Source organism: Coturnix japonica, chromosome 8 (assembly GCF_054131305.1).
Source record: "Coturnix japonica strain WE chromosome 8, WE-NBRP24, whole genome shotgun sequence".
NCBI lineage: Eukaryota > Metazoa > Chordata > Aves > Galliformes > Phasianidae > Coturnix > Coturnix japonica.
In genome coordinates this window covers 33,101,311-33,116,445 of record NC_140670.1, presented here as the reverse complement: position 1 = coordinate 33,116,445, position 15,135 = coordinate 33,101,311, and the positions used below count along the sequence as shown (strand labels likewise).

The following is a 15,135-nucleotide window of genomic DNA, read 5'->3' as shown; positions in this document are numbered from 1 at the left end:
GCCCCGTGGCTGTGGGTCACCGCGCATCCCGGGGCGGAGCCGAGTTCCAGCCGAGCAGGAGATGTGCGCTGACAACGTGCGCTAACTAACTACGTGAGCTAACTAACTAACTACGTGCGCTAACTACGTGCACTAACTACGTGCACTAACTACGTGCACTAACTACGTGCTCTGCCGCCGGCCCCGCTCCGTCCATGTCCCCACACCCTCCGAGTAGGGGCGGCCCGTCCCGCTCCGAGGCGGCTCCCGGCACCGGGCGGTTCCTCGGGGCGGAGCGGCCCCGCGCAGCTCATCCCGCCCGGCGCCGTGACGTGTGGCGGTGCGGGAGCTCCCCGCCCTCCCATTGGGCCGCGGCGGCGGCGCGGGGTGGCGGCCGCCCAATAGACGCGCGGCTCGCAGGTGCCCGCGCGGTTATCTGCGCCCCGGGCGCGGCGCGGAGCGGCCCCGGACGCGCGGGCGAAGGCGGACGGCGGGGAGGAGCCGAGCGGAGCGGGGCAGGGCAGTGCAGTGCAGTGCGGGGCACAGCGGAGCGGGGCATCAGCGGAGCCACGCGTGGCGTCGGGCCGCCCGCAGCCGGACGGGCCGCGCTCCGTATCGCCGCTCTGTGCCGCCGGGACGTGTCACCGCTCCGGTGCTGCCGCTTCTCCCCCCGCCGCGCCGTCGGAGCGCGGTGCCGAGAACGGAGCGGGCGGAGCGAACTTTACCGCCGGCCGCGACCTACGAACGGAGACAGGAGCGGGCCGGCGCTCCCCGCCGCGGGGCCGCACCGAGAGCTTCGTACCGAGAGCTTCGTACCGAGAGCTTCGTACCGAGAGCTTCGTACCGCTCGGAGCGGGACCGGCGCCCGTGGATGACCGCCAATGTTAGCGGTGGGGCAGATGGATGCTAACCGGCAGAGCGCGTTCGTGCTGGGCAGCACGCCGCTGGCCGCGCTGCACAACATGGCCGAGATGAAGAGTTCGCTGTTCCCCTACGCCCTGCAGAACCCCTCCGGCTTCAAGGCGCCGGCCCTGGGCGGCCTCAACACGCAGCTGCCCTTGGGGACGCCGCACGGCATCAGCGACATCCTGGGACGGCCCGTGGGCGCCGCCGGCAACCTGCTGGGCGGGCTGCCCCGCATCAACGGCCTGGCCGCCTCGGCCGGGGTGTACTTCGGCCCCGCCGCCGTCTCCCGGTATCCGAAGCCGCTGGCGGAGCTGCCGGGGCGGCCGCCCATCTTCTGGCCGGGAGTGGTGCAGGGCTCTCCGTGGCGGGACCCGCGCCTCACCTGTCCCGGTAAGTGCCCGTCCCCCAGCCCGGGCCTCGGAGGGAGAACCGGGGGGGCGGGGGTAGGCGCGGACAGCCGGGACCCCGCGGAACGTGGCGGCGGCTCCGCGCCGTGCCCCGCTCCGGAGCGGCGGAGCCTCGGGACGGACCCGCTCCCCTCCTCCGCCCTCCCCACCCCGCGCCGGGCGCGACTCGCGGCGAACGCGAACCCGTCCTGACGGAGCTGTTTTCCCTCCGCCCGCAGCTCAGACGGGGATGGTGCTGGACAAGGACGGCAAGAAGAAGCACTCGCGCCCGACTTTCTCGGGGCAGCAGATTTTTGCTCTGGAGAAAACGTTCGAGCAGACCAAGTACCTGGCGGGGCCCGAGCGAGCGCGACTCGCCTATTCGCTGGGGATGACGGAGAGCCAGGTGAAGGTAGGTCCCGCCGTCCGCTCCTTTCGCACCCGGAGCCGCCGCCGCGCGGGGCGTTTTTGATTCGTTTTCTCTTAGAAGCCGCTGGTAACTTAAATGTAACTTAAATCCCACCATTTGGATACCGAATAGATGCTTTTCGGTTAGTTTCTACGTCGCTCGCTTAGTGCTTAAAGCCCGTTATGCGGCAAACGATTAAAACAATTCCCTATAGGAACGCAGCGCTCACCGGCCCCGCGGGCGCTGCTGCCGGCGGCTGCTCCGGTGGCCGCTGCCCGGCGCCGCTCAGCGCGGAGCCGCGCGGTGTTTCGGCGGCGCTGGGAGCCCCGGGGCGCGGCCGAACTGTGCCCGTGCCCGTGCCCGTGGCCGTGCCCGTGGCCGTGCCCGTGGCCGTGCCCGTGTCCGTGCCGGTGCCGGAGCCGCTGCCGGAGCCGCCGCTTCGTTCGCGGGGGCGGCCGCTCCGCGGGGCCGGGCCGAGCGACCCCGGGGAGGGGCGGGAGAGGCGCGGGGAGCGGCCGGCCGAGCTGAGCGCTCCTCTCGGGGCCAGGTGTGGTTCCAGAACAGACGGACCAAGTGGCGGAAGCGGCACGCGGCGGAGATGGCCTCGGCCAAGAAGAAGCACGACTCCGAGACGGAGAAGCTGAAGGAGAGCTCGGACAATGAGGACGATGACGAGTACAACAAGCCCCTGGACCCCAACTCGGACGACGAGAAAATCACGCGGTTATTGAAAAAGCACAAATCCACGAACCTGGCCCTCGTCAGCCCCTGCAGCACCAGCTCGGACACGTTGTGAGCCGCCTGCCTGGATGCTGACTTGGTGTCTTGTACAGCCTGAGATGTATGTGAAATGTATATATTTTTTACAGAATAAGTTATGAAATTATTTTCTTTCTCATCGATGTAAATTTCAGAGGAATCTTTCCGACTTCTCGGTTTTCCTTTCGTGTCCCTTCCAGGTTCGCTCCTCTCTCTTGCAGCCAATTCCTGCTCCTAACAATCCGCGTTTGTCCCCGTTTTGTACGGAGCACAAACCCCAGCGCGACCACGTTGTACATAGAGAACTGCAGATTTTGTGATGTATATTTCTAGTGTAAAAACGGCCTTTACTTTCGCTCCCTCCCTCTGCTCAGGGGTTTGGCGGTTTGGTTTCTTCTGCCTCCGGATTTTATGCTTAATAATATCAAAAGAGGGAAAAAGAAAAACAAACAAAACGAAACAAAAAAAAACACGCAAAAACGCGAGAGAAAAGAAGGACACTTGATTTCAAATTGGATGAACGCTGTCGTCTCCACACGGGTTGGGAAAGACTTGGTATACATCAATAAATTATTTAACACGCTTTGCCTTCAGCGCGTTTTCGCCCGTGGTGCCGCTTTTTGCTCAGCCCGGGCCGGAGGGGCCGCACCTCCGCGCTGCGGGAATCGCGTCTGGACGCGGGGCGGAGCAGCTCGGGGCCGGGCCGCATCAGCGCTGCCGGGCCGTAGTGCCCGAGGACCGTCGCCGGACGGGGACACCGACCCTGCCCCGCTCCGTTCCCGCGGCGCTCCGCGGGCGGCTTTCGGGCGGCAGCGCTCTGCGGGGCGGGGGTGGCGCGGCGGGGCCGGGACTGAGCCGGGACTGAGCCGGGAAGGCCGAGTCCGACAGCGGGTCGGGAGCGGCGTTCGGTACCGGGTGGAATTCTCGCGCGCTGTGGCCGCGCCGTCTCCGCGGCGGGAACGTACGAGAGACGCGGTGAGTCTGAGCGGGCACCGCGACGCTCGGAGTCGGGGGTCAGACCGCACCGGCTGCCGGTACGGAAAAGCCGTCGGGCGGCAGCAGCAGCAGCAGCAGCGGCCTTTTGCCGCCGGGAGCGGAAGGCGGAGCCCGGACGGCGGCCACAGAACGGCCCCTTCGGGCAGAACCGCGGCGGGGACCATCGCCAGAGCCGCCTCCTCCACCGCCAGCCTCGGCCCGCAGCGCCCGCGTCCGCGGCTCGGGACCGCCAGCCCGACGGCATTCCGAGGCCTCGCAGCCGCCGGGCGCTGCGCTGTTCTCGAGAGTATTGGAGGCCGGGCGGGCGCGGGGCAGCTTCGCGGTGGAGCCGCTTTCGGTTCCGCTACTTTTTTACACGAACGAGACTCGATTTGTGCCTCTCAGCTGCCGCGAGGCAGCCCCAGGCGGTGCTCGAGCTGCGGCCGCGTCCCGCACAGCCGTGCGGCGCTCCCGACATGCGGAGCAGGAGCCGCCCCGCACTGTCCGCCGTGTCTCGGGGCCGGGCGGAGCGCATCCTGCGTGGGCAGCCCGCATTGTGGTGCGGGGCAGCCCGCATTGTGGTGCGGGGCAGTCCGCGTTCTGCCGAGCCGCCAACGGGCTCTGCGGGGCCGCACTGCGCCGAGCCGAGCCGAGCCGCCCCACAGACGGAGTTAATCGGGTGGAGAAATGAATCTCCGCTTCCGTCCCGGTCATCGAGGCACGGCACGGCGCCGCAGCTGCCGGACTGTCGGTGGAGAACGGCACGATGACAAACACCCGTCCCCAAAGCGGGGAACAGTTCCGCCCGTTGCCGCTCCTTATTTCTTTAATCGAATCGGGCCGGTCTGTAGCGGCGGTTCGCGCCTTTCGCCGAACGGGGAGTGCGGAACCGCGGCGCTGCGTCCCGGGCCGCGATGGGACCGAACCGCGCCGGGGTCGGTCGGTGCTCAGCGCCGGGAGCGGCAGCGGAGCGGTCCGAGAGCTGAGAGCCGCGCTCAGTGTGGGACGCGCTCCGGGACGGAGCCCCGCCGGCCCCGCAGACCGCGCCCGTAAAAGAAATCTCTTTCTTTCTTTCTTCTCTTTTGTGTTAAATTTGCATTTTATGAATTTACGCGCTTTAAATTTGAGACTCCACAGGTTACCGCGCCGGGTCACCGTGTTACTGACTGCTGCGGGTGGGTTGGGACTATTTATAGCCCCGCAGTTTATAGCTCTGCTGAATTTATCTATCAGCGAGGCTTCAGGCTGAGTGTGAAGGCAGTCTCTTCTTTTTTTCCACCCCCCAAACCCAGAGATAATCACGAAGCACTTTGAAGCACTTTACGGTGGCATATTTATTGAGCTACGGAGACTGGCATCTCATCAATAGCTCATAAAGCTGTACATCTCCGTATGTGAACACTCTAATACGAAGCCCTCAATGCCTTTTCCTCAGTTTGCATTATGTTTTGATTAACACCAGAACTACGTTCTCTTCTATGGGTTTTCACTCAAAAAACGACCCCGCTAATTGGCAGGAGATTAAAAAGGTAACTCATTAGTGTGAAATCTGACAATTCCATGATTTCCCTGCAACCTGCCATGCCAACATTGAAGGGACAGACACATGAACGTTCACCATGATCAGTTTTATTGCTTGAGAACCAGAGTACTCATTTCTAAAGGCCTTCGTAGTTACCATGAGTTGACTTTGCTTAAATAGAATTACGGCGTGGTTATAATGCAACATGGCACAGTAACAATACAGAGCTGCAGACGCCCTTCGGGCAGCAGGACTCAGTAGGAACAGTACGGATTGAACTGTTGAGAAAACATTCTGCAAGCAGACACCAAATCATTTCAGTGGTAGTGATTTATACCAAAATCCAGCATAAATCTAATGCCATCGCGCAGTCCATGAACTCTGTAGTGTTCTAAATTAAATCAATAAAACATACATTTGTGTTTCATCAACAGACTCCCTAATCACCTTTTAATGTTGTATTTAGCGGCGGGAGAAAAATGTTACTAATAGGATGATTGGATGCACTGAGCTCCCAACCAGGGCATGTCACGGTCCTTCTTCTTCTGCACTGCACGCCTGCAGTCAGCGCCCAGCGGAGCTGAAGCCTGAAGCAGACCGTCATTCTCTTCTCCCGTATTGTTGTTGTTTTAATACAGAATACTTGGCACCATCAAACAGTAACAAAGGACAGACAAAAACAGTTTACAAAATTCTGGAAAGTTACACCCAAACCTAGCTAAGAACTTCACATTCAATCCTTAATAGTACATAGAAAGAAGGGATTATAGGAGCAACAAAGTGAAACTGCTAATATATGTACTATATAGAATACTATATACCTGTCTGGAGGATGGCACTGCTATATATTATTTGTTACATAAATGTTGGTTGTCGATGTACGCTAACTAAACCTGCTACGGCTCCAACACTACTGCTGATATGGCACTCTCAAGCATTCATATTGGAAAGTATATTTAGCATAAGTTTTGGTCAGGTTTATAAATTATTTATATATCTGTGTATATATACACATACATACATATATATACACACACATATGTATGTATAGAAAGCAGCTGCTGTGTGATTCAAAAACCATGTAACATGGCAGTATAGTAAATAACTTGAGAAAAAAAAAAACAATAAAAATGAAAAACGAAACACTAAAACTATAAAACACAAACCAAAAGCCTTGGTCAGCAGAGAAAATACCATTTAAAACCATCAATATCTCCATCTATACAATCCAATGTACAAAACCCCAAAGTGGTAAAGAGATATAACGTCAGGCGTGACACCTTTACAAGTTTGTAATAAGCTGAAATAACTTCTCCACATCATCGACGAACACTTAGTAAAAGTTGGAGGTTGTGAAGTCTAAAATATGCAACATCTCTGCTGTCTATTTAGAGTTTGGCAACAGAACCGTGACATATATATAAAAAAAATTCCACGTTTCTACTTGATGTCACATGAACATACAAGACAGTGAGGTATGTGAGGCTTTTCTCGAACAGAGTCCAGATGCTGAAGCATAGTGTACGATCAGCAGCCTAAGGATGTGGCACTGGGGACGTCTGGATACGGCTGTTACGACTGTGTGTTTCTGGATGCTGCCATTCCTCCCCTCCTCGCTACAGTGTTGTTTCGTGGAAGATCTTCTCGTTCCGAAGGCATCTTTTTCCTGTTGCAGAATTGGCATTTTTTTAAAAAAGAAAAATAAACACAGGGGCAATGATGTAGAAAATATAAACGTAAAGGAAAAAAAATGATATTTACCACCACATCACTGCACGACACAACACTTGTGCACATTTGCAATAGGTTTACCTGCCCCAGCAGCTATTCGAAAGGACAGGAACACAGGCTGCAGCAAGTCAGGAGAAACAGGAGTTACACATTGGAAATGTTTTGTTGTCAAACAGCAATAAACACACAACAACAACCCTACAACTGGTACCAAAACGGCGCAACGGTTTCTTGGATTAACCCAGCTACAAAAAGCACGAGAGCCATCGCAGCTCTCCGCTCCCACTGAGATCCAAGGGACTGTTTCCCACAGATCCCTGCAGGTAGAGCTTCCCCTGCACCTCCCCTCTATCGCGGAACCAGCTCAGCTGAGCGTGCCACGCTCCATGAAAATCCATGTTCAGTGCGCCAAAGAAACAAACCCAATAGTTCCTGCAGCACCTGCCAGCCACCAACAGCAAACTTTAATTTGCTGCACAAGTAGTAAACCTCTGCATCTTAAATCAGGACCACACGTCCTTAACTGTGGTCTCAGGAATGAAGTGCTCTGTCTCAGAAGAACGCTGAGCATGGCAGCAAATAGGAGAACACAGGTATCGATTTGGCTTTGGCCGTGTACATGCACACACACATGCATTTTCCCATTATCCCTCACAGAATGGGTATTCAGGAGCTCTCACACCACCCCTTGGATGGACAAGCCATCGCTGCTGCGCAGCTCACACTGCTCACACAGCTCTCACTGCTCTCACAGCCCACAGAGCTCACACAGCACACACTGCTCACACCGCTGTGCAGCTCCCTGGCTGCCTTTTTCTGAAAGTACTCCATCAGGAAATTCTGAGCTGCCCCCCCAGGTCCCTCCCACCGCCTGAGCAGCACTTCAAGGAGAGCAAACACTCCATTCTTCTGCATTTCTTCCTCTGCTTTTCATCTGATGGGACAGCAGAGCTGCCTGTAAAACCCCTTTCTTTTTCTTCACTGAAACAACTGCTACCCGATATAAAATTTAGCATTCTTTTTCTTACGTGTTGCCTAAGTATGAAAATCTGCTAATATGCTGCTTTATGGATAGCTGGCTGGGCTCCACATTAATTTAAACCATGTTTCAGAAGCATTTTTGATAACCCAATGAAAAAGATGTTTTACATGGATAGTTGTAAGCGTGCACACACCGGTTCCTTTTGTACACTATCGCATTTTCTTTCCAACATACACCATCCTCCTCCTTATTTGGTTTCATGCAATATCTGCTCCATTTGCTCATTTTAGCTGAATTCAACTTTAAAACAACTCCACAGCTTTCAATTCAAATTATGAAGTTGAGGAATTACTGACTTACATGTAAAATTAAAAGAAACTACTACTACCCCTCCCTAATAAAAAAGAAAACAGAGCAATAACAAGTTTCATGTATTTACCTTGTGATCCCCCATGCAGACGTTTGGCCCGATGTGGTCATATATTACAATCTTCTCATCATTTTCTGACTAGTTTGACAAACAAACAAACAACAACAACAAAGGCACCAACAAGAACAAACAAGAGCCGTCAGTTCAGCTGCCCTCAGGTTCATAGAAACAGAAATACAGGAAAGGGGTCCTACAGCTAATTCAGAATGGCTTTTGAATGAGGAGGCTGTATGGAATCACACCATGAGGGGACAGAGTCACAGCACAGGTGATGTCCACACAGTAACACATCTCTGCTCAGCTTTTCCAGAGACAGACTGTGCAGAACGTATCTCTATGCTCAATACAGACTGCAGCAACGTGTGCAATTTGTACACAGCAATTAACTCACAAAACCCCGGTGCCTGTTCCTCACTTCTGAGGCCATAAGAAATGTCAGTTTGAACAGATTAAGTTAATCTTTCCTCAGGTTTGCATTCAAACCCGGTGCCTGCGGCAGGCAGCCCACCCCACCACCCGGCTCCTTTTCAGAGCAGCACACACTTGTGTGGAGCTGGGTAGGATATCTATCTGTTACTCTTTGAATTCCACGCTGCCTCGCGGAATTAGTTTATTTCCTCATACAGCTGATTTTAAATGTTCAGATACAAATGAGTTATTTACACTGTAGTAATTTAAACCTGTCAGTCCCACGGTACACATTCCTTCCTTTGAAAAAAGCATTAAGTGATTCTGAGAAAATCAGCTGTAAAATGAATATGACATTCCTCCAATCCACACCATGAATTACTTTCACTTTGTTCCATGCTAATCCTTGCACACTCGCACACTGCCTTCTTTAGCATTTGTACTTTCGTGGCCAGTAAAACGTGTTCATTTTTCAGCCATTGGCAAAACAACACAATTTGCAGAACGTTTCGTTCCTCTGCCACAATCCTTCAGGAATAAATACAAAGACATCGCCATTCAAGGTGATTTCTTATCGCACCTAACAGTTTTTACCAGCTAATTAAGCCTGCAATCCACACACCCTGAAGTCTCTCGCACAATCATAGATGATGTTCTTCAAACTAGCTGGCAACACTAATTTATTCTGTACGAAATGGTCAAGACTTTCTCATCTGCAATCAGTCAGTTCTGACTGGGCAGTAACATTCTATAAACACCGGCATTTTGGACTATAAAGTTAAAACTGAATTATCTTTAATGCAGTAAGGAAGCTTAAGGTCAGATTTACTTTATAGCACGGTTGTCTGCCAAAAATATAAAAAGATAACCTTCTGCATTATATGCATGAGCCCTTTCCAATATTTCAAGATCATAATGCCACCAGCATCGGAAGTGGGGATACATTCATCAAAAGCGACTTGATAATTTACAAAGGCAGCATAAAATTGTGGATTTTCAACTGCATAATCTTTAGACAGATAAACAAATTACAGCGGTGCACAAGCAGAAACAATATACACTCGGCTGAGCATTCATTACTTCATGCTATCAAGCATCAACGCAGCTCCCTAGCAGTGGGCAACCTTTGGTGTTTTAGGGCTCAGGAGGCATAAAATAACATGATGGTGAGGTAACCGACCATAGCATGATAGATGATGTTGCATGAAAGCTGTTCACAGCCCCATGTCTGTACAATCTGTAATGCCTACTGTGTAGCAGAGCCCGCTGTACAGTGCGGCACTTTGTGCACGCTGTCCTTTCTTCACGTAGGATTAAGAGGCAGCTTTACAATTTCTGGTTGAAATAAAATATAGATCTGCAGATAGGCAGAAAAATAAATTCTTTATGTGCCTCTAAGAATTAATACAGCAAAACAATTACCCTCATAAGAATCCCTAATAGTTAGTTAAACACACACACAAAATGTTTCACAATGGATACGTATTTAAATTTTAAGGATTTAGTACACTGTAATTAGTTAATTAAATTTTGCTTTTTGTTTTGTAAGTTCCTTTCTGAACTCCAAAGCGTCAGGTTCTGCAGTGAAACACATCATCAGCGGCAAAGCAAATACTGACGGCTGCGTAAAACCACAGAAACAAGCGCTGCCATTTCGCTCTTTCCTCTATTGGTTCTTTTCCATTTAATATATTCAATACATTTTATAAGCCACAATTACAGTTTATTTTTGAGTCAGATAAGCTAACTCCTTCCTTGGTATCAGCTCGCAGAGCCACACACCCGGCCCAGTCTGACTGCCTCCATACTTGCAGTTTTGCACACACGTTTCTGGAAATGCCCCAGGCGGCAAGCTCCTCATTTGAAAGTACAAAACTGCAGTGAAAAACCAGCGTGCAGTTTTAAAACGTGAGCTCTGAATGATCCAGCTGGCTGCGTTTCTGTTCCACTGAGACCAAGGGCTGGGTAACTGACCTCACAGCTACTAATTTCTTTAACGCTCTACCTTTGTTTTCTTTTGTTTAATTTTCTCCCATTATATCCAAGTTATACCCCCCAGATAATCTGAAAGAATTCCTTTCCTTCTGTACTGTTTACACTCTTCAAGCCTTTGTGTACACTTCTATCTCCTTATTCATAGTTTAAAAAAAAAAATCTTCCCCCATTGGCCACTCTTTCCATGGGTTTAATCCTTTGTTCTTGAGGAATTCCAGGGGCGCCAGGCGCTATCTGTAACATTTTGGGTACAGCCACCATTTTTCCTATTCTAGTTCTGCAGAAGCAGCTCAAATGACGTTGATTTTGACACTACTGTTCTTACTAGAAAGCCAACATTCCTCTTGGCTTTATCGAGGTTTTTCATTAAGCTCCGTAATGCACACATCGTCTAAAATTTTACATGAAACTTCAAGATATCATGCAGACACATACATTAAAATGTGTGAGGAACTATGCCAGACCAAGATGTGAGTAGCTACATAAAAATGTTCTCAGCCTTTCATTGAATTATATACTGCAAAGCAAACAGTCTAATCATGAGGTAAATAGCCCTGATGGGAGAGAGAACAGGAAGGTTATAAACTTCAGGGAACCAAGTTTCAAGGGTTTCATTGCTTTAAATGGAAGAAAAAAGACGTATATGCAAAGATTACTTCCTGTTAAACCACACTGGTTACAAAGAAGAATGCAGATAGGCAGATGGCTTTGGACCACTGGGTGTTTGTAAGACTGTTATGTATGTGACAGTCAAACAAACTGGTCAGCAAGGCAACCTCAGTGCAGCAGGGCTGGAAAGTCACAGCACGTTCCTTTCTGCACGGCAGCCATGGCCACTGCTGGCACAGCAGGAAACTTCTTGCACGGCAGAAAGGCACGGCTGAGATCTCCTCGTGCACTGATCTACTGATGGATTTGGGGTCTTTCAGGAACTGACAGCATAGCTGAACAGATCTCCATGTTCTTGCCATGACCAAGCACGCAAGAAGAAATGGAAGCAGTGCATGTTGGTACATGTAACTAGCTCATCTGGGTCAGTGTCTCTGTGTAAAACAGGAGAGCAGAGCAAAGTAAAGAAGAAAGGCAAAACAGGAGAACTGGAAGGCCCCTGAACTACAATTAGGTCATTTAACCTTGAATAGAGCTTCACTTAAGCTTATCCAACCTCTAGGCACTGAAATTCTAAGAGGAACCGTACATCCTAAAAACAATGCAAAATAGTATTTCTAAAACTCTAACAGAATGTCTAAATTTACACCAATTTAATTGGCGTGCCACGGCCAGAAGTCTGTCTGCTGATAGCTGTCATTCCTCAGCAGACAGCGATAGATCTGACCCATGTAGGGCCTGTCACGTTCTTGGGAAATGCAGTTCTCATTATCAACACCAGAAGGAATCTATATCTATTACGTTTTAACTCAGGAGCCTTAAGCTGTTCCTTCACAGACTTTCCCTTCAGGAACATCCTTCCTTAGTGGGAGCCACTCCTGACTGCTTCTGTCTGCCTCTGTGTTGAGTCCTTGTGACAGTCCTGTATTGCCCTATTCCCTATTAGTGCACAGGGGGCTCAACAAGGGACTGATGGAGGTTATCGATTCCTTTTTATTCTTTTTTAAACCAGGCGTGGTTTCCCAGTGTGGTTCAGAAATGCCACAACAGGATACTGACAAATGCAGCCCTGACCAGCTCTGAAGCAGTGTAGGAGAGCAAATCGTCAGTCAGCAGTGGAACTCAGACACCAAATAAAGCACTGTGGAAATTCATGCTTTGGTAACCATCCAAGGGTTAATTGGGACAAACCCAGATTCTCCTATGGGAAGCACTGGAGTTTAATATTGCTGTGTATGCTGCCACCAGCTTAGTGAGAGTTTGCTATGGACAACTGAAAATCCATGGCCGAGCAGAAAGGTATCAGCCCTACCTAACCCTGCTGAGGGAAAATGCAACACGAGGGAAGCAGTGAGGCTGCAGGTCCATACTTACTTTCAGAATGAGCTCTTTGGCTGAGTGGGACATCAGGATCCTGTCACACCAGGCTGGACATCGTGTATTCATGTACTGCTTTCCCTGGCTGGAGTCCTCGCTGTACGGATAGCTGTGAACACATTGCCATCACAACAGTCAGCAGCTTCCTGCAAACATCCTGAAACCTCAGTCTCAAACAACAACACTAATTAAGAAAATTAATTGGCAAAGAGAAGCTCCTTTGAACATCTCTCATACAAAGAGGCTGATATGACAGAAGTTTTGTCATTGGATCACTATGAACGTACCATTGGGCCACCTGCAGGTTCTATCTTAGCTTTAAAATGCAATAAAGTGTTTATTTTGACCTACAGAACACCTTAAAAACTCGCTCTGTTTATTTCCAGATTATGTGCCTGGGCGAGCCTAAGCTGGAATCATTGAAAGCAATGGTACTGGCAGCCTCTGGTTCAACTGTCAGGAGGCTGAGTCCAAATCTTTCTTTGTGAGTGGATCTTATCCAAGTGTTCTCACTACTTTAATACGACAGACTTTTGGATTTGATGCTCACTGATTATGCTTTAAGGACCACTATTTTCCCAGACCATTTCCAGGATGACATGGGCATGGGTAAGTAGCCAAAGGGGCCTGGAGGTAGTCCAAAGGGGCTGTGAAAGGCTCAATTTCTTGCATATTGGACCTGGATTAGCCGAACTCCAAATAAACATATTTAAACAAAAACATTAAGCTGGCACATATTGCCTACAGATATATGCATGCGTGTATTTAAAACAAAGGTATCTATCTTTTATCCTGCTCGTGGTTGAATTCATAACAGAAATACTGACGTTTTCAAGACACATGCGTTGAAATGACATTCCTGGGATGTAACCAGAGGGCTGGCATGCTTCAAGAGAAACTTATTTCCCACCCTCCTTGGTGCGATGCTCTGAAACTGAGGCGTTTTGCTTTCTACCAAATAAGTTTACAAGCTACTCTGCCATTAAGAAGATTAGCCATGGCAAACATCCAAGAAAAGCGCACTGAATGTATTGGAACAAACCAGTGATCTCAGTACCTTTTCCACCTCATCAAACCTAACAAGACTCATTTTCAAAACATATTATGAGAATTCAATTTGCTGCTTCACTGACATACAGAAGTACAGCTTATTTCTGAGTGCCTGTGAGATATCTGGATGATGTAACACTATCGGTAGCAGAAGCTCTTTGTCTGTAATTTAAGGGTTGGCTTTTTCTGGTACCCTTCTTTAGTTACTCGAGAATCCCATACAACTGTAGCTGCTTTTTATGACAGAAGGTTTAAGAATCAATCACATTTCATACAATCCTTCCTTTTATAGCATTAACTCTACAGCTTTTAAAATAAGGTGCTCTGTACTTGGAATGATCCCCTACAGTTATGTTAGAGCACTTCATTCAAGAGCCTAAATTCTGTGAAATGGTGTTTATCAGTTTGCTTTATTCATCTTAATATTTTCAAAGGGTGAAAACTCCTGCCAGTTTTTCAAGGTCTTTAGTGCTGTTCACCCAGACTAGAAGGAATGGTCACTTACAAGTACATTTGACCCATCAGCATTCCAGTGGCTGGGACAGAAACAAAGATAAATGCTGCAAAAGCTATCCAGACAAAATCATCTGCAGGAAATCATTTAAAATGTTAAAATGAGGCAAGATCTTTTCATAAGGCAGCACCTATCTGTCAGGCTAAAAGCACGACAACGTTCTATCTTGACACACTCTGGTGACAGTGGCTTTTCTCTCTCTCTGTTACCTTATCTTTGTCTTGTGCCAGTCTCACTCCTGTGAAATGCTGACAGAGACAACAACAAAAGTTACCTAAATACACCCCTAGCAAATAAGGACGATTCCTTGCTCTCCCCTTCATGCTCTAGAAGGGTTGTGTTTTGGAACAAGCAGATTCTTTTCTTTTTATAGACTGGCCCAAACTGACATATGATCAGTGAACTTGTGGAGCAATTCATTTTGCAGCTCGGCAGGTTCTGTGGACAGGGCTGCTCAGTTCATTACATGCGCTTATCTTGGATAGCTTTTTTTTTTTTCCAAATAAACACTCAATTGGACGTTTCTGGAGTCAGCTGCCATTGGAGAAATCTTAAAGAAATATATCACTGAACGTGAAGCATTGCAGAATAAAACTTTCCCAGTAACATACATTCCAGTACACGCCTCCATCATCCCATTCCATGGTTAAACGAGCAGTGGGATTAGAACACTGCAACTGCTTTTGACTGCTTCCCAAATTCAGTCTTTTTCTTGAGAGCTCTGAAGCTTTTCATTTGCTCAGGGCACTTCTAAGGGTACTCATTTCTATGGATACTGTTCTGTTTTACATCATTTTAGCTTTCTCCTTAGCTGATGTGATTTAAAACCAGTCAATAAAAGCAATCAGAGGAGGAGACAGACAGATGCACAAGAACCTCAGGAAACTCAGCTAATGATTCTGTGCTGCCCTAAAAGAAAGATATTGCAAAATACAAAGACACAAGAGAAAGCAAACTACCCAAACCCTCCAAGCTGCCATGCACAACAGCACTGACTCTCAGTCTTGTGCACATCTGTCACTAGAATGCAGCCCTTGGCTGCGCTCCAGGCACCTCCTGCAAAGACAAGTCTCCTCAGGTTGGCAGGTTTGAGCCCACAGCCA

At 49.6% G+C, this 15,135-nt stretch overlaps 2 protein-coding genes across 10 annotated transcripts in view; one reads left to right on the top strand and one right to left on the bottom strand.

Moving 5' to 3' along the window:
- The first annotated feature begins 440 nt into the window (after positions 1-440).
- NKX6-2 (NK6 homeobox 2) lies at positions 441-3,022 on the top strand. 2 transcript variants are annotated; one of them, XM_015867544.3, is made up of 4 exons: positions 441-1,275; positions 1,511-1,683; positions 2,228-2,521; positions 2,640-3,022. In XM_015867544.3, the coding sequence occupies exons 1-3, from the start codon at positions 861-863 to the stop codon at positions 2,474-2,476; spliced, it is 837 nt and encodes a 278-aa protein (XP_015723030.2). In that variant the 5' UTR covers positions 441-860; the 3' UTR covers positions 2,477-2,521; positions 2,640-3,022. The 2 variants fall into 2 exon arrangements, with proteins under 2 accessions (XP_015723030.2, XP_015723029.2); XM_015867543.3 differs by having other exon boundaries at positions 2,228-3,022.
- A 2,005-nt stretch (positions 3,023-5,027) lies between these two features.
- Positions 5,028-15,135, bottom strand: part of INPP5A (inositol polyphosphate-5-phosphatase A) — a 180,117-nt gene continuing 170,009 nt past the window's right edge. For 2 of the 8 annotated variants that reach the window (XR_014948808.1, XM_015867547.3), the window contains 4 exons: positions 12,466-12,577; positions 8,089-8,157; positions 6,698-6,785; positions 5,028-6,602 (listed from right to left, as the gene is read on the bottom strand). Coding sequence is in view for 5 of the 8 variants with exons in the window: in XM_015867547.3 (XP_015723033.1) it covers positions 6,705-6,785; positions 8,089-8,157; positions 12,466-12,577 (262 nt within the window). In the remaining 3 variants the exon portion in view is untranslated. The remainder of the gene's footprint in view (positions 6,603-6,697; positions 6,786-8,088; positions 8,158-12,465; positions 12,578-15,135) is intronic. The other 6 variants (XR_014948809.1, XM_015867546.3, XM_015867550.3 and 3 more) reach the window with 5 other exon arrangements.

What these genes read in the sequence shown, in the direction of transcription:
- NKX6-2 (XM_015867544.3), top strand. Translation starts at nt 861, where the DNA reads ATGTTAGCGGTGGGGCAGATGGATGCTAACCGGCAGAGCGCGTTCGTG. An exon ending in CCCGCGCCTCACCTGTCCCG is followed by an intron (nt 1,276 to 1,510) that starts GTAAGTGCCCGT and finishes CTCCGCCCGCAG; the next exon opens with CTCAGACGGGGATGGTGCTG. An exon ending in TGACGGAGAGCCAGGTGAAG is followed by an intron (nt 1,684 to 2,227) that starts GTAGGTCCCGCC and finishes TCTCGGGGCCAG; the next exon opens with GTGTGGTTCCAGAACAGACG.